General features: G+C 38.9%; 2 protein-coding genes and 1 pseudogene across 6 annotated transcripts in view; 2 read left to right on the forward strand and 1 right to left on the reverse strand.

The window, feature by feature from the left end:
- Positions 1-434: 434 nt before the first annotated feature.
- Positions 435-5,550, forward strand: LOC125056728. Of its 3 annotated transcripts, XM_047660037.1 has the most exons (13): positions 435-1,258; positions 1,337-1,442; positions 1,633-1,755; positions 1,907-2,115; positions 2,258-2,415; positions 2,554-2,744; positions 2,841-2,989; positions 3,232-3,361; positions 3,465-3,606; positions 3,672-3,882; positions 3,960-4,266; positions 4,745-4,930; positions 5,011-5,550. In XM_047660037.1, exons 2-13 carry the CDS (start codon positions 1,401-1,403, stop codon positions 5,545-5,547), a joined length of 2,385 nt encoding a protein of 794 aa, XP_047515993.1. In that variant the 5' UTR covers positions 435-1,258; positions 1,337-1,400; the 3' UTR covers positions 5,548-5,550. The 3 variants fall into 3 exon arrangements, with proteins under 3 accessions (XP_047515993.1, XP_047516068.1, XP_047516147.1); XM_047660112.1 differs by lacking the exon at positions 435-1,258 and having other exon boundaries at positions 1,272-1,442; positions 3,699-3,882; XM_047660191.1 differs by lacking the exons at positions 435-1,258; positions 1,907-2,115 and having other exon boundaries at positions 1,272-1,442.
- Positions 5,551-5,634: 84 nt separating this feature from the next.
- LOC125056559 (tyrosine-protein kinase Src42A) overlaps positions 5,635-17,586 on the reverse strand; it is a 31,682-nt gene continuing 19,730 nt past the window's right edge. For all 3 annotated transcript variants that reach the window (XM_047659840.1, XM_047659755.1, XM_047659926.1), the window contains exons 3-6: positions 10,027-10,190; positions 7,071-7,398; positions 6,808-6,986; positions 5,635-6,719 (exon numbers count right to left, since the gene is read on the reverse strand). In XM_047659840.1, the coding sequence (XP_047515796.1) occupies positions 6,354-6,719; positions 6,808-6,986; positions 7,071-7,398; positions 10,027-10,190 (1,037 nt within the window). In that variant the 3' untranslated portion in view covers positions 5,635-6,353. The remainder of the gene's footprint in view (positions 6,720-6,807; positions 6,987-7,070; positions 7,399-10,026; positions 10,191-17,586) is intronic.
- On the forward strand, positions 10,731-11,325 carry LOC125056917 (annotated as a pseudogene).

A 17,586-nucleotide genomic window follows, 5' to 3' on the forward strand; every position in this document is an offset into this window, starting at 1 on the left:
TATTTTTTTGAGTAGGCATATGGCTTTGATTTATTACGATTATTTAATGGTTTTACATGAAATCGCTTAAATTGAGATATAGTGTATTCGTTTTTATTTCACTAGTTTAGAGGTTAAAAAGGTGTGTAAATATTTGAGAAATTAATAATATGCCCGTTACTGGAAAAGCAGGAATCATAAGTATTGGATTAGTCAATCATTCTGTTCGTACGATGTTCGTACAGTGACTCTATAACGTCATTAGTTATATCGAAAAACTCTGTTTAACGGAAAAAATAGTTAATTTGTTTGTTAAACACAAAACTCTTATATTGATTCACTCCTTAAGTGGAACGTTAAATAACATGTGAAATAAAATACAGAAAAATAAGTGAAAAAATGTGACCGAAAATAAGACTTAGCTTAAGAGCTGATTTACACAGGGTCAGTAACTGACTACAAATTCGAGGCAAGTCAGTGCTGACCCGAAAAAAACCCTGTGTAAACTGATTTGAAGTCAGTACAGTGGCTTGAAGTCAGCGCTGACTTGAATATTCGGACACGAATATTTTAAAGTCAGTTGGCGCCCCCCACCACCCGCGCACCCCCGCGCCAGCCAAATAAACCCCGTGTAAACAGACAAGTCAGTGCGTGGTTACTGGTTAGTCACTGCCGGTGCGTTGTAGAGTGACCACGTTTTTTTTGCTGGCGATAAAAATGAAGCTTAGCGAAGACGAAACCTTAAAATTGGTGAAATTATATGGCGAAAACGAGTGCCTTTGGGATATTAAATCCCTAAATTACCGCAATAAAGAAATGCGGTCAACAGCGTTGCAAAATATGGCTCAACAAATACTAATCGAAGGGCTCACTTCTACTGAAGTAAAAAATAAAATTAAAGCCATAAGGGCTACATATTATTTAGAGCTCGACAAGATACAAAAATCCACCAGATCTGGCGCTAGTGGGAACGTATATGTCCCAAAAGTCAAGTGGTTTCAAGAACTGGACGGCTTTATAAAAAATGCTATTGTAAATAAATAAATACATTTTTCAACAAATAATTAAATCGTCGTTTCAGTTGTTTTCGCGAATTCATTTTTCCCACTGACTTCACACACGTGTGGTCATCGTGAGAAACGCACCACTACTACTTACTTCATGTAAACAGTTAAAGTCAGTCGCGGCGCCGACATTGGCGCTGCGACTGACTTGTCTACTTACCCCGTGTAAATCAGCCTTTAAGGTCTCATTACCAGTAACCAGGCCATAAAAAAAAGTAATAACAACAAGTTCTGTGTAAACTGTAAAATAAATATTAACTAGTGGTAGTAATAAATATTACATATTATTTTAGTGGTACGGCTCAGTAGTCAGTACAGAATTGTAATTATTTTAATATATAATACCATAGAACTACGATGAGTGACACGCAAGAAAATCTTGATTTTGATCGTCCTTTAGTATCCTTTTCAAACATACCACAACAGTCTTCAATACTCAAAATTATTTACGTAGTAACAATATAATAAAGTATTAAGTAGTACTAATAACCATTACAGAATCCATCTTCATACTATGAATATTTAAGTAGTATTGAAATCAATTGTTATTTTTGCAATAATTCTGAGATATTCCTTAAAATCAATACAGATGGATACTAAGTCATATGAAATACTCATTTCAAAACTAAAAGTCTCACTTTGTGATGTAGATGGATGTACAACCAACCATTTAAATAATGTAATTTTGGAGTGCAAAACTTGTATCGAACAGGTTTGTTATGTTATGGCTTGTTGAATATAAAAGTGTGTTAAATAAAAAAATTATTTACCAACTATATATATTATTTATTAATACTTTATTGCAAATATAGAAATACAGTTTGTTTAAAATATAGTTAATGAAAACATTTTCATACTTTCAGTGTTTATGTGCAGCTATGAATTCTATAGATTCCTTGAATTGTAATTACTTATTGAGTTGTCTAGAAAATGCAGGTTGTTTGTTGCAAATGCTCTCAGACTTTATTAGGAAAGTATTGGCATCTGTACCTTTTGTGTGCTCAAACATGAAGCATTATCCTACTGCCACTGGATGTATAATTTTATTTGTCTTCAATTATTGCAAGACCAGGTAAATGTTGTAATAATACTCAATATTTTTACATTGTACAAGCTGCATCACAATAATTGCAATTGGTCTAATTGTCATAGTTTTAAATTAATATATAATTTTTAAATTATTAATTTGTAAATATTTTTTGTGACCATTTCAGTGAATGTGTATATGGTGAATACCTTATGAAAGCACAAAGACAACTAAAAGAATTGTTTAGAACATGCCATGAACTACAGCTCACTTACCTGATGTCCTTAGAAACACATTTCACCTTTGATTTGAGTCAAGCAGATGATTTAGGGGTTTTATTGGAAGGTAAGCGAAACAAACATGTTTGTCTTGTTGATGTTGAGAACAAGATGTTCTAATTTTTTCAATGTTTGGATTTCATAGCAAAACATTTAAAATAAGTAAAAAGTTTGTTGTGATTGCTATCCTGCTATTGTTTTTCAGTACTAGACATTAATTTGAAAATTAGTCAAGTGGTAGAAAACCTAGATATCAAGACAATGGCAGAACAATGGAAAGCTTACACAGCATTATGTGATAAATATTGCAAATACATTGAAGACAAGCACATATATAGAAATTGTGTGGATATGTTGTGTGAGATGGTTAGGAGAAACATGAAAAATGTATTAGAGGTATAAATGACAAGCAAAATTCATTTTATTCATAGAATTTATTCCTTCTTATGACTTCTTTTTTAAAAATTAATTTATTTGTGTCCTGTGCTTTAGACGTGCCCAGATGGAGCAGGCAAGACTGTAATTAGACCGGTGAAAGTCGCCAGCTTCGGAATAAAAATTCTAACTAAATTATGCAATATCTTTAAAAAGGCAACTCACTATAATGATGAGATAATTTACCTTTTAATATTTCTAAACACGTAAGTTACATTTTGATTAAAGGTTTTCGTTAATTTAAAATTGCATTGCAATACAATTCTTTACTATTTGAAATTGAAAAGAAAGACTGAAACTATAATTATTTCACTGTACCGAGGATTAAGGGACCCTTTTAGATTATTCTCAAGCGGAAGAAAACCTCAAAGCGCCGTCCGTAAAACAGATTCAGATATAGAAGTGGTTATAATATATAGGCTAACACAAAGATAAAAATATTTTTCAGGTACAACGTGTCCTACCTGGAAACATATTTGAAGACTCCCTCAGAAATAACTAAAGTCATCGAAGAAAACACGAGAGCTCCTTCGGTGGCCTTGGTCGACGCCTTAGCCGCCGAAGAAGCGTTTATTCATGTGAGTGGACAGCGATATTGTCATTAATTATCTAGTTTCGCTAGTCAGAAGTTCTAACGACGTGAACTATTTCATTATTCGTGAAATGAATCATTTGTTTTAGGACATCTGCAAAGTGAACGAAGTCAAATTTGAGAATGAGAAGTTTATCGGCTACTTAATTCTTCTCACGGACGTCATGAGGATCTCACCGAGCGACACGAGACTGAACGTGATGTCCCGAATGTTTCGTCTATTGCCAGACGGTAAGCGGCGACGGGCCTCGCCTCGAGGCGACTTCGGGTCGAGTGATCGCGGCCTTTAATTCCAGGCCACGTCTGGTTCAACGTCGGAATAGAAATGGAAGTCGACAATAAAAGGTTCGGTCTGTACGAGTACGCGCTGACGGTCGGCTCGGCCTTCGCGAGGACGCTGAGCGGCGACGGGTACGCGGCGCTGGAACGCCTCCTGTTGACGAGTCTGTTGGAGACCGACTGCTACGGTGCTCTCTTCGCGGCCGATCTGTGGATTCTGTCGATGAGGTGGGCGGTCGAAAACGATCGAGACCCGTTTTGTATTCGTTTAACGCGAGTTTTTAACACGAAGCTATCTCACGCAGGTCGAGCGATTCCACACTGGTGGCGGAGACCGCGTCGGCCCTGATCGAGGTGTATCGGAGCCTCGCTCGGAAGCCGGCGTTTCACCGATCTCCGCAAAACGTTCACCTCACCCGAGTCATAAGGAATCTGTTCGGGCTTTGCGCGAGAAGAGATAAGGATAGGATATTAAATTTGTACAAGATAGAAGATCATTTCGATTTATGGTCGGCATTGACGCCGACAGAAGTCGGAGGGGGGCGGAGCGCAGTGGGGACGTTCGTGACGATGCTGAAGGGGTGCCTCGATATCGATGAAATGGAAAACGCGGTGAGTCGATTTAGTTTAACGTTACCGGAGAGACGACCGAATTGATTGAGCGAGAAAAGCGAATTACCTTATAGAAATTCTATTTTTAAAATTAAAATTTCTAAAAAAAAAAGAATTTATGAAAGTGGTATTTTATATTTTATGCAAAATAATTTATTGAAAACTCAAATGACGAATTGTAAATTAAAATGCCACGTGTTTTTATTCTTATCGAAGAAAAATTAAATTAAAAAAAAATTGAATTTGTATAAATTTTATAATAATAACACTAATTAATATTTTAGTGACAATTAAATTCCTAACATATTATCTTCCTTTTTCCCTCCCTCTTAAGTCTCGGAAATCTAAAGTTTTAGATTTGTATAAATATGAACGAGACTTAAAAATGAATTTGCCAAAGAAGTTTCACTTCTGACATGTGTACTTTGTACGCCCGCACTTTTTTTAAATAATAACGTCATAAATTTGAATTTTTCAGTCGCCGCCGTCGAATCCGGTCGCGGGCGAGAGGCCGACGGATCTCATATCCGGAACGTTGTCGACTCTGTGGAGCGAGTCGAGGACGGACGAGGGCGACGAGGCGCTCCGGGGCGAGAGGATTCGGCGATTGACCGCCCTCACCGAAACGTTCGGCCCTCTCTTGTCCGAAGAGGCCGTCCGCGAGGTGGGGCCCGTCTCCGGTGTCTTCGTTGCGCTCGACCGGATCGAGCTCGATTTGACCGCGATCGTCACTTTTTTTTTCAGATCCACGGCACGATCGGAGACCTGCTGAGGAGCGGCGACGAGAACGTCGCGTTCGTTTTGTTTCAAAAGTACTGTTCATTTTACGAGAGAGGCCTCGTCCCCCGGGACGCTCTCTCGCGAGACGTGTTCGCCGAGTCGCTGGAAGCGGACGACCCGATACGCCGACACGCGTTCGTCACGCTCGAGAGATTCCGGAGAGTCGACAGAGTCGTTCGGGAAGATCCGACTTCGGTCGGTCCGTCTGCGGATCGAGAGCCTCGCCGTGGAACTCCGCAGTTTGAACTTCGGTTGCGAAGCGTCCGGAGTCATCGCTTCTCTCACGGATGTCTCTCGGACGAGTCTCCGTCGGCCGACGCCGAGCGACCTCGTTCCAAAAGGATGAAGCTGGACGACGGCGAACGTGAAGATTTAATATCGAGAATAGAAGAGAACGTGCGTCGCCTGAGCGAGCTGGAGGCCGAAGGGGGGCTGAGCGACGAGCGCAAGTCGCAACTGTCGAATGTGTTTTATAAATTGCAAAATATACTCGAGTCTTGAATCCTCGTCGTCTTCTATTTCGGACCCTCGGGGGAGTCCGGGACTCGAAGGGAGCGGGGGAGGGAGGAGGGGCGAATGAAACAAAACTTATTTCACATTTATATTTAGTGTTAAAAAATCTTTACAAATGAGTGTAATATGTATAATTATCGTAACCGTTACATTATCTGCTTAAAATATAATTAATCAATACTCGGAGGTAATGAGACCTCAGTTCGGCTCGAAACCGCGAACCGCTCTTAGATTGGCTAACTAAATAAAATTGGGAATTCCCCTCGCCCGGGTCGCCTCCGCCCGAGCGTCTGCGCTCTATGGCCGAGCGGAGGACGATATTTACATGGGCGAGACCGAAAGAGAAGTCTACTGCTACAGATACATAAATTAACTCTTACGAATACGTCCTCTCGGAGCGAATCGGAGGAGGCGATAGATAGATAAATATATATAGATAGCGAATCAGTCCATCCCTAGTCTTCGAAATAATAATAATAAATCCCTGCCGAACCTAGTTCGCTTCGGACGCGCGTCTCCGCTCGGACTCACGTCGGAAACGAAAGCGCGAAAGTCGACTCTCCCTCGAGCCTTCGGCCCCGGGGGGGCGAGCGGGGCCGGCGGTGGGGACAGAGGGGCACCGCGGCCAGCGTGGCCGAGTGGGGCAGCGGGCGCCGCGGCCGCTGCGTCTGCAGCTGCTGCAGCGAGGCGCTGGCGTGAAGCGTCAGCTCGGGCGGCACGCGGCGGTCGCCCCGGTGGTGGGCCGGGCACGGCGCGGGCGGCGCGTGCCGGCGGGCGGGCAGGGCGGGCCGGGCTCAGTAGGCGGACGCCTCCTTGTACTCCGAGTTGTCCATCGTGAAGAAGTCCTCGAGCTTCCACTGCAGAGTCTCGAAGGTGGGTCGCTTGAGCGCGTCCTTGTGCCAGCACTCGAGCATGATCTCGTAGAGGGCGGGCGGGCAGTTGGGCGGGCAGGGCATGCGGTACCCGTGCTCCACCTGGTGCATCACCTCGGCGTTGGACATGCCCGGGTAGGGCGTCCGGCCGTAGGTGACGAGCTCGGTGAGCAGGATGCCGAAGGACCACACGTCGGACTTGATGGAGAACTTGCTGTAGTTGGCCGCCTCCGGGGCCGTCCACTTGATGGGGAAGCGCGCGCCCACGCGAGCCTCGTACTCGTCCTCCTGCGTCATTGCAATTACGATGATTAAAAGAGCCCCTTTGACGTTTACTATTCCCGACCGAATAGAATAAAAGGAAGTCGGCAAATACCTTGATCAGCCTGGCGAGGCCGAAGTCGGCGATCTTGACGATGTTGGCGTCGGCCACGAGCACGTTCCTGGCGGCGAGGTCCCGGTGGATGTAGTTCTGCGACTCCAGATAGGCCATTCCCGCGGCGATCTGCGCCGCCATGTCGATCAGCTGCTGGAGCTTCAGGCCGCGGCCTTTGCCTGCGTCGGAAAGTAAGGATCATTCTCTCGTTCGATCGACCGATACGTGATAAAAATAATGAATTTGCGATTAGTTTGCGGCACCTTGCAGATACTCCAACAGCGACCCGTTCTTCATGAGCTCGGTGATGATGTATATGGGCTCCTCGAGCGTGCACACGGCGTACAGCTGGATGAGCTTGTTGTGTCTGAGTTTCTTCATGATTTGCGCTTCGGCGAGGAAGTCCTTGGGGTCCATGGTGCCAGATTTGAGGGTCTTGATGGCCACGGGCGTGGTGCTATTCCATAGACCCTCCCACACCTCCCCGAATTGTCCATGTCCGAGTTTTCGGACGAACTTCAGAGAGGAACGATCGATCTCCCATTGGTCTCTCGTCCTGTGAGACAGACCTTCGGTCACGGGTTTCTCGACCTGAAATTTAGTTAAGAGTCGATAATAGTTTTCCTTTAAATTTCCGAAGCAGTCTTCAAAGTGACAGTCAAACGACGGTTAGACGGCGCCTTAAACGTGATCCAGGTATAAAGAATAGAGCATGCGCCGTGCGAAATTAACATTAATTTCTAGCGAGAATCGTTTAACCATTAACGAGCCCGAGTGCCAATAAAGTATGAATATTAATAGGTCGTGTTGATGTACGTCAAATAAACGTGCACCATACATAAAAGGTAAAAATAAACATGACTAACGATGGACCGGAGACTTACTTTTACTCGGAGTCCGTAGACCTACTCTCCGGCTCATTGTGCGATGAATTATTATTATCGAGTCGTTCATTCTACGTATGGCCGTTTGAGTGGTGAGCTATTGTATGTTTTCACGTGTCCCCAATGTCAGCCACGAGTGCCCATTAGCCACGTGACCGTCGGCAGACTCTCTGCTGACTAGAAATTTCCTCTACGATACGGCTCTAATACTTTTGCTGCTGTACACTTAAATCGCAGTATACGACGTGTCGGTTAGGGGAGACGGGCCGGCTGCGTATTTGCAATATGATATATTTTTATTCTCCTCACGTAATCTAACACCGACGGTAATAATGGCGACCGACCACAAATCCGAGACTCGACGTCTCATACGCAATACGCAACGATTCGATAAACAATCTTGATTTAAACGGTAATATAAAATTACTGTTATCGAACGAGGCGTTATATCATTGGCTCGTTATCCAATCGTCGATTCGTACACTAATGATATCTGTCACTAAATACTATTGAATGGAACCAACGAATTATGCAATAATTAAATGTTGTTTACGTTTAGTTTGTCAAACTTTAGCAAATCATTTTCGCCGACGTAATAGAGTCGCGAGTGAGTTATTGCACAATTCCTTTTAATATCCCTCGTCCTCCGTTCGTATTATCGCTTATTAAATGCGAAATGCATGTACGGGCTTTTCTCGCAATAAATTCTCAACGATGGCACACATACCTGGCCAAAAAATTATAATACCTGATTAAGGAAAACGAATACATTGCAAATAAATATTATGCTCTAGAAAATTGCTTTATAGAAGAATGACGTAGACGTAGAATAATTTACGCTTTGTCGCAATTAATAAATATAAATTGTTTTTGATTAATTACAAAGTCAGAAGATTGTTAATAACTTACTAACAGACATTGAAGTGTCTTTTTTGTTGAATACATTTTTCGAATTCGGTCGATTTTAAGGTTTAAAAATATCTCGTCCCTCAAAGGTCGCATTCGACCAATATTCATAATTCTAACTAAAAAAAAAACAATATATAATTACATTGACCTTGTGCGATTATAATCAACCGTTCCTTACTGAAAAGCGTAACGAATCCTCTGTAAAAGTTATTTTAAGTTATTCGAGTAGCGAACGCGACTATTACCAACGCCGGATTTTGGCGATTTTTGGAAAACATTCCCTGTTGTTTTCATCTACGGACATAATTAATTAACGGTGCGACTGCACATCATTATTTTCTGGTTCCCGTCTTGCAACTTTCAAAAATGTAACTGGATTTTAAAAAATTTCTACAGAGAATTAATTAACCAGCTCTAGTCTTAATGCATCTTATTTTTTAGTTTATTAAAAATCTTAATAGTTGACAATTTGAGTCTGCCGGCGAAATGAAACATCAACAGATAACGTTCGAGGAAATCGTAATGTCGTGTCAAATATAAAATAAAGTGATTCTTTTGCGTCAATAATAATCAACGTGAACAAAACGCTTCATTCGCATAACTGCTATTCTTCTTTATTATCTCCATGTCTGCCGCATGCAAGTGAGACTTCTTTGGAGAGGGCGAACTCTGCTCTTGTCTTTTATAAGATTCAAATGAAATAGAAACATATTTGACAATACCAATGATATAACCTGTTACAGCACATACGGACTCGGCGCTCTATGAGTTATGACGTAACTGCACCCACTACTAAACTTTAACTAAATTTCAACTTAGAGCCGTTCATAGATATATTTCGCGAAATGTGGTTTTATCGAATCGATTACAAAATATAGAGTCCAATGAAAGCGGGGTCACGACCTTGGCGCCGGTCAGCTTTAGACGAGAGCGTTGCATAACATTGGAAACTTCAAAACGTTTGACATTCTTCAAAAGCTGCATCACCGCGCTTCTATTGAATTATGTATGTTCCTTAGAAGAATTACTCTCAATAATTAAAAGTGCGCGGAATTCACATTTAATTAATACGCGACGGGTTGATGTCATTCTTTGTTATATAAGTCAACTCTTAAACGACGTATTTATTAGATTAAAAAAAAGTTTAACCGTTTCGCAGAATTAACTTCGATCGTCCGAGCTTCGATATCCTACACGTCTTCGAGCACAATGGTCTATCCCTTCACGTAAAATGTTTCACCTTTCGTATATTGGATAATAATTTATGTACTTATATGCATAATAATTACCATTAAGTATTTCATATTTTACGATGAGAGACGGCTCTCCATACACCCATATTCAAATTGATATATTTTCCATTTACGCGGGACGTCGAATCAAACTAAGCGCAGAGAGGACGGTCGATGCTATTTAAGAAACACACCTGAACGCAAGGTTTGCTAAGCGAGACGCAGAGGCCGTCCGCATCCTTGCTGTAATGCTCCACCAGCTCCTGGAGCGTCCTGAAGGTTGTTCTACGAGCGATGAAGAAGCCTCCTTCGTCCAGCTGTCTGATGCGGTAGTGCTTCACCGTGTCGCCGTCGCGGACTGTAAGAAACTTGTTTTATCAAAATCTATAACATACTATTTCAACTTGAAATGAAAATTATTGAACATTTTCACGAAAGAGGAAATCAAGTAAGCATCAATTATATTGAGTTTCGATTAAAATCAACAAATAAATTTTCGGATAGTTTTAAGATATTATTGGGCATATACAGTGGTGGTCATGTAATCAGAAACACTTCTTATGAATAAAGAAAGTATAACTTCAACGTACAAATGTTCGTAAAAAATATACACATTCAATAATTAATAATAATGCAATAATTTAGCCAATCAAATAAAAAAACCCATTAAATGCATAAAATGTAAAACATGTCTTACTTTTAATTACAAAATGAGTCGTACACATGTAGGAGTTTATTTTCTGTTACTGGCCGCTTGGACGCCTAATATTAGAAACATTTTAAAAAAGCATCCATAGCTTGTTATTTTTTTGAAATTGGAGAATAACATTTCTTTCTTGGCTTTTTCTATTATTTTGGCGGTAATTCAAAATTAAATTAGAACTTTATTTTGTTCAAAATGGGCAAATATTAAAGTTGTGACGCGTCAACGAGGCAAATGATTGTTAATTTACATATAGGACCTAAGTGGGCGTGCATAATAATAGCAGAGCATTTAAATTGTTCTGTTAAGAAAGTTTTTAATGCAATTGATCATTATAAAACACATGGAACTGTTGAAAATGTTCTTAGAAAGGCTCGGCCAAGATAACCTCTCCCAGAGAAGATACGCTAATCGTTCGGGTTGCAAAAAAAGAACTAAGTAAAGGCTCGTACCAGATTATAATATAAAAATATAAATCAAGTTTTTTTGTCTGATGACCCGAGAAACATCTCGTCGAGACTGATACGCCGAACATTAATGGAATCTCTCGAAAGGTACCACTTCTTACCAAGCAACACCGAGAGAAGCGATTAATTATTATTCGCTAAAAAATATGTTAATTATTCGGTACGAGATTGGAAAAAAGTGTTATTTTCAGATGAAACAAAAATAAATATTATGTATGATAAATTACGATGCAAAGCGCTATGTTAGACGTCTTGTAAACAATTCTTTTTAATTTTATATACACAAGGAGTATAGTCAAGCACGGTGGCGGTAACATTAAAGTTTGGGGCATGACAATGACTCTAAACACACGGCTAATAGCGTCAAATGTTTACTTACGGCCAAAACCAATATGCAATCTCAATCCAATTTTAGCTGTCATAGACTGACAATTCAATCCATTTCTAAAGAAAAGCATGCCAATATTCAATACATGAACTGAGATACCAATCTAATTATTCAACCAATCGTTCAGAGGGCGGATAAGAGATTGAAGATTGCCCTCTGTATGAAAATGAATGTTTACTCATGCCAACAACCTATCTGTCCATTTTGACAGTGCTTCGATTGGCCAAATCAATCTCGGATTGATATCGGTGAAACTCGTATGATTTGGGTTTGGGATTGCGACCTAACTTAATATTCATTGGGAAAATTTATTCATCTTCGTCATCTTCCAGTTCTAGTGATAGTGATTTGGAAGTTTAAATGCAATTATCCGATTGGGATAGTAATTCTGAAGCTGGAAGAAGACAACGTACTTCTGTGCGAAGACATAAGAAGACAAGAATTTATTATATCCAGAGCCTGAATGACGCCGAATTCACATTTAGATTTAGGTTAACAAAAGAAGCTTTGGAGACACTTTTACACAAAGTGATGTCTATCATATATGACTTCTTGCAGGTTTCATCTTTTCATCAACTTTTGTAAACAAATTTTAAATATTAGCTACAACCAAAAATATTTGTTACTATAGATACTACCTACTAACTCCACTTCAAAACCTCAAGACTCCAGCAGAACATCTTTATAACGAATCTCAAATACGAAGCAGAAATGTGGTGGAAAGGACATAATATGGTGTTTGGAAAAAATCGGTTTGTCAAAAAAGGTTTTGCTTCAAGTATCTCGTGTACAAGCCGTGATAGTGGCATGTGCAGTGTTGCACAATATTGCTATTGATATGCGAGATGAACATTTTGAACTACTGCAACAAGTAGATGAACAAGCTGATGATATTGATCAAAGCGCAATTGACAACGTGGGAAATGCAAGTGTGCGAAGTAATCTTATAAGTGATTATTTTGCTTTATTACTATAATATTTTATAAATTACAACATTTTTGAGATAAATTAAATAAAAATTCAATGCTTTTATTTAAATAAAAATACAAATTTTTAATACAATACATCCTCGCTCCAGGCACAAAATCTATTATTTTTCTAATTTATTTAACAATATATTTTTTTCTATGGCCCATAATTATCTTTTATGCTCTCTTTCTTCCTCTTCAAATGCCCATTGCTTTCTCTTATTTAGAAGCTCTTCCTTTCAATTGACTTTCATTTCCTTCGACAGACAACAATATCATGTCTTTGACTTTTTCCTCGATAGAGATCGGGGTAAGAGGAGTAGCAGCACTAGGGCCACCTCCTGTACGATATGTTTCAGCATGTATCAAGGCAGACTTTTTTCTTGTAGCCCTCTTTAAGCTTTAGCACTGCGAAAGTTTACCCCACTTGTGCTATTAAACAGCGCCTCCAGCGTCTTCCAGCACTGCTCTTTCTCCTGCCAGGTGACTGAGTCACTCTTTTTATTTTCTAATATATTTTTATGGTCAGCAACAAGCGAAGTTAGAAGGTCAACTTCTTCCCGGCTGAAATTGACGCTTCTTTCACGTTTTTGCGTAGACATTTTTTTAAGTTAAAGAACCAACCTCGAATCACAAAAACAAGATACACAAACTACTCAGAGAAAATTTATATTTGTAATAATATGTACTAAAATACTCAATAACCTAACAAACAAAAATACCATATGAAAATGACAGCCCGTTTCGTTACAAGTAATATTAAATGACCAACAAAAAGGTTAAGGTCCTATGTTTTTCTATAGAATTTTGTAACTTTATTTGTTCGTAACAAAAAAACAAACAAAACGTTGCATAGCTATTTGCTACTTTATCCATACATTGTGAAACAGACCCTATTAGTCTTACTTATTTTATTTCGTTCCAAAAACAGCAAACTTTTGGTATGCTTGAACACAACATATTGCATTGAACGAAACGCGGTCGAGAGGCAAGGATCACGCAAAAGATTGCTGTCAATCTTTTGTCAAATAAACAATCGGATAGCAGAAATGTTTATTGGCATGCAGATTGGAGATCGGTCTTTAGATATGAAGCAGTCCAAGATTGGTTATAATCATAGATTGAGGATACATTATTAATTTTGGCCGTTAGCGAACAGCGTATGTCAAATCTAATGTTTTCAAATCGTTTTTAACGATAAACGATAACGGATTTAAACGCGATAAAAAATTTCTGGTATATTGTTAAAAAGAAAGTTTCAAACAAACGTAACACCAGTCAAAACGAACTATATAAAGCATTTGTTGAAGCATGGAATTCAATCCTTCTAGAAAAATGCATGAAATTGATTGAATCATTGCCACGTCGTTGCAGTGCTGTTATTGAAAATAAGGGTTACGCCACTAAATATAATTTATAACTATTGGTAGGCTATAGGATACTGCTATTACGTAAATAACAATACCAATTACTAATACTTAAAAATATAGTATTTAATACTTTTTGTTGTTGTTTCTAATTAGTTGACTATAGTTCATACCTTAAAACCGATTTTAATGTTTGTCCGTAATGTAATATTGAAACTGCACTTATGTAACGGGATTTATATTATTTTTCTAATAAATGATAAATCGTTGAACATTTTGTTGTCCTATTTATTGTTTAAAAAAATAAAAACGATTGAGGTAAAGTGTCTTACATAATGTAAAGGACCGTTGGTAGTGTTTCTAATTATACGACCACCAGTGTATATATATGTAATTTTGACCACTCTTAGAATTTAATACTTGATTCCCAAAAGGATTCTCTCTCGTGACTAAGCACAGTCCCGGTGACAAACAAATAAATGAACGTACTTTTAGTATGCGTAAAACATGAATTTATTTAGAACTAGTAGAATCGGCCAAGCGTTGCTGTGGCTAAGATTTTTGTTATATTACATAGTAGTAAACTATTCAAGAGAATCGGCAGGAGAACACCAATCCACCATGCTTTTTTGGTGGTTATGCCATTAAATTGTAGCTTATGTGAAACGTTGGTATTTATTTTGATAAGAATCAATACCTAGGTACGAATAAAGAGCCTTTTCTAGCGGTGGTATTTTAATAAAAAAAAAAACTTGAGAGGTGTCAAGGGACACCCGGATGGAACGAAGTTCCTTTCGATTAATTTATATTTTAAATGGTATCATAACAGTATGATAGATTTTCTCGACACCAATATTATATTTCATCGTCTATTAAAGTTTTAAGAGACCAGGAATCTAGAAGAGGAAGAAGTATGATGTCCTTGTGCTACGCTGGGGTTAAATAGTAAAATAACCTAAATATAAAATTAAGTGGCACAATTAATAAGCATATTTCGTATTTCGTGGTTCAGATATTTTAATTCAGTCTCAACTGGTTCATCTCCTTGTAGAAGGTGTTCTCGTTGTTATATTAGTTCACTAAGTTTTGAATTCGCAGAATTACAATGAATAATTTTAAAGGTATTGTATTTTGCAAGGAAACTAGGGACCCCGCATTTATTGTACAGGGATTCTGGTGTACGTTTACTTCGAATAATTTAGTTAAGAGATTCCAAAAATAATTTTAATTTCTTGTCCCTACGAAAAGAAAAGAAAAAGCCAACATCACGAGGTGTTTCCAGGCGGTCACCCATCCAAATACTGACCTCGCCCGGCGTTGCTTAACTTTGGTGATCGGACGAGAACCGGTGTTTTACAATAGCAAATAGCAAAAAAGTGTCGTGACAACTTTTCGTAAGAATTTTTTCCGTCTAGCCCCCTTTCACAACGCGCGATAAGGAACTTCGTTCCAAAAAATGAATAAAAGGACGCTTTTGTGACGTAACTATAAAAGATAGAGACATGCATTTTTATAGATAGTGATGTGTCCTGAAAATTTTTAATACATCATTTTGTTTTATCATTAATAGTTTTCGCAGCGCACCCGATTAAAGGAAGGTTTTTGTTTATTTTTTTACACCTTGGGTTAGATTATTCAAGTTTTAGTAAGCATCCCTAATTTTTTTGAAAATGAAACATAGCCTATGTCACTCGGGAATAGTGTGCTTGCTTGCCAACGGTGAAAGAATTTTTGAAATCGGTCCAGTAGTTTCGGAGCTTATTCATTTCAAACAAACAAAAAATCAAATCTTTCCTCTTTATAATACAACAATTAGTTCTCAGAAGTGGCCCCACTTCGCCGAGTCTTCTTGCCGAGGCGTTAATACGACCAATAAGTGTGTGTGTTGTTTATTATATTAATGCTCCATTAGAAACCTATAAATATTATTTCAATAAAACGCATTTCAAAATTTTTGCGTAGATTTTAATTCAATGTCAGCGATTAACATAGAAATGCGTTAAAAATGTGTATTTATTTTTAATAATATGTAATTACCAGATAACATTAGATAGTGATTACACACACTGTATTGTGCAAGACGTTTCGCAATCATTTTTCAAGGAAAAAATTACCGGTCGATTGTTATGTATAATGAAAATATAATAAAACTTATTATCACTATATTAACAGTCCAATGCCATACTAACTATGTATTTAATAAGCATAATGTTGCATCCTCGCTCGACCCCCCCTTCAAGTTTTACAGAAGCTCTTATTAACTTGAGCTTAGCTCAGCTCAGTATAAGTATATACGAGGGGTGATCCAAAAGTAATGATAATCGGTTATTTGTAGAGCATATAAAAATATGAAAAAAATTGTTTTAGCTTCCTCATATATCCACTAGTTCAGCATAAAAAAATCATATAAATAGGCCACGATTTCCGGCAGGTACGTTCATTTGAATACGAACAGACGGAAAGTAAACATCAAAATGGAGAAAAACGAAATCAGAGCTGTCATAAAGTACTTCTTTTTGAAAAAAATGTCTACCAAAGACATACACAGCGACCTAGTGGAAACATTGGGGGACTCTGCTCCTCCATATTCCACAGTTGCAAGCTAGGTAAAGGAGTTCAAGCTGGGTAGAACATCCACAGAAGATGAACATCGCGAGGGACGCCCATCCACGTCCCTCAATGCGGAAAACGTTACAAAAGTCGAAGATGTCGTATTGGCAGATCGAAGAGTGACCATAAGGCATGTAGCTGAGATCACAGGGATCTCATATGGCGGTGTTCAAAGAATCTTTGCAAACGAGCTGCATATGAAAAAGGTCACTGCGCGTTGGGTGCCGAGAATGTTAACCGACGAGCAAAAGAAAAATCGAGTAGACATTTCGAGGGCGAATTTCGAAAAGTTCCAGACGGATCAGGAAAATTTTTTGTTTCGTTTCGTGACCATGGATGAGACCTGGATCCATCATTTTGATTTGGAAACTAAACAACAGTCAAGGACTTGGAAACGAGCCTCTTCCCGACGCCGAAGAAATTCAAGGTGTCAAGTTCGGCAGGAAAGGTTATGGCGTCCGTTTTTTGGGATGCCGAAGGAATTATAATGGTGGAATACTTGGAAAAAGGAGCCACTATTACAGGCTCTTACTACGCAGACCAAATAAGAAGATTGCGGGAGGCCATCAAACAAAAAAGACGAGGCAAACTCAGAGCTGGAGTGTTGTTTCACCAAGACAACGCACCGTCTCACAAAGCCGCCGTTGCGATGGCTGCCATTCAAAAAACGGGATTCGAATTGCTCGAACACCCACCCTATTCGCCAGACCTGGCTCCCAGTGACTTTTACCTCTTTCCCCGGCTCAAGGAATACCTCCGAGGCAAAAAATTTGACGACGATAGCGAGGTGATGACTGCTGTAGAGGTGTTTTTCGAGGGTCAAGACAAAGAATTTTTTTCAAAGGGAATTATGGGTTTAAAAAAAAGATGGACTAAATGTATTGACTTGCTAGGAGACTATGTAGAGAAATAATTTTTTTTTTTACTTAAAATATCCTTATTTCATATTGATTATCATTACTTTTGGATCACCCCTCGTATATATGTGCCTTCTGATGTTTTGTTAAGACAGCTCACCGCAATTGAGTTATAATTTATGAATACTACAAAACTTAATAACGTATTACAAATTTCACTTTCCTTAATGATTGAGAAAGTGTTTAGACGTTTATATCCCCCATTGTAATCGTGCTTTATACGCGTTACGCAGAATCTATTAACGACGATTTCAGCGAATAATAGTAACTTTTACTCTGATATACGTTTATTATGATAGTTGTTATTATTAATAATGAAACAATTAACATGCGA

This window comes from Pieris napi, chromosome 1 (assembly GCF_905475465.1).
Source record: "Pieris napi chromosome 1, ilPieNapi1.2, whole genome shotgun sequence".
Classification (NCBI taxonomy): domain Eukaryota; kingdom Metazoa; phylum Arthropoda; class Insecta; order Lepidoptera; family Pieridae; genus Pieris; species Pieris napi.

Excerpts from the sequence above, each read along its gene's own strand:
- LOC125056728 (XM_047660037.1), top strand. The coding sequence starts at position 1,401 with ATGAGTGACACGCAAGAAAATCTTGATTTTGATCGTCCTTTA. Across the intron at positions 2,990-3,231 it reads CTTTTAATATTTCTAAACAC|GTACAACGTGTCCTACCTGG; the intron begins GTAAGTTACATT and ends AATATTTTTCAG. Across the intron at positions 3,362-3,464 it reads CCGAAGAAGCGTTTATTCAT|GACATCTGCAAAGTGAACGA; the intron begins GTGAGTGGACAG and ends CATTTGTTTTAG.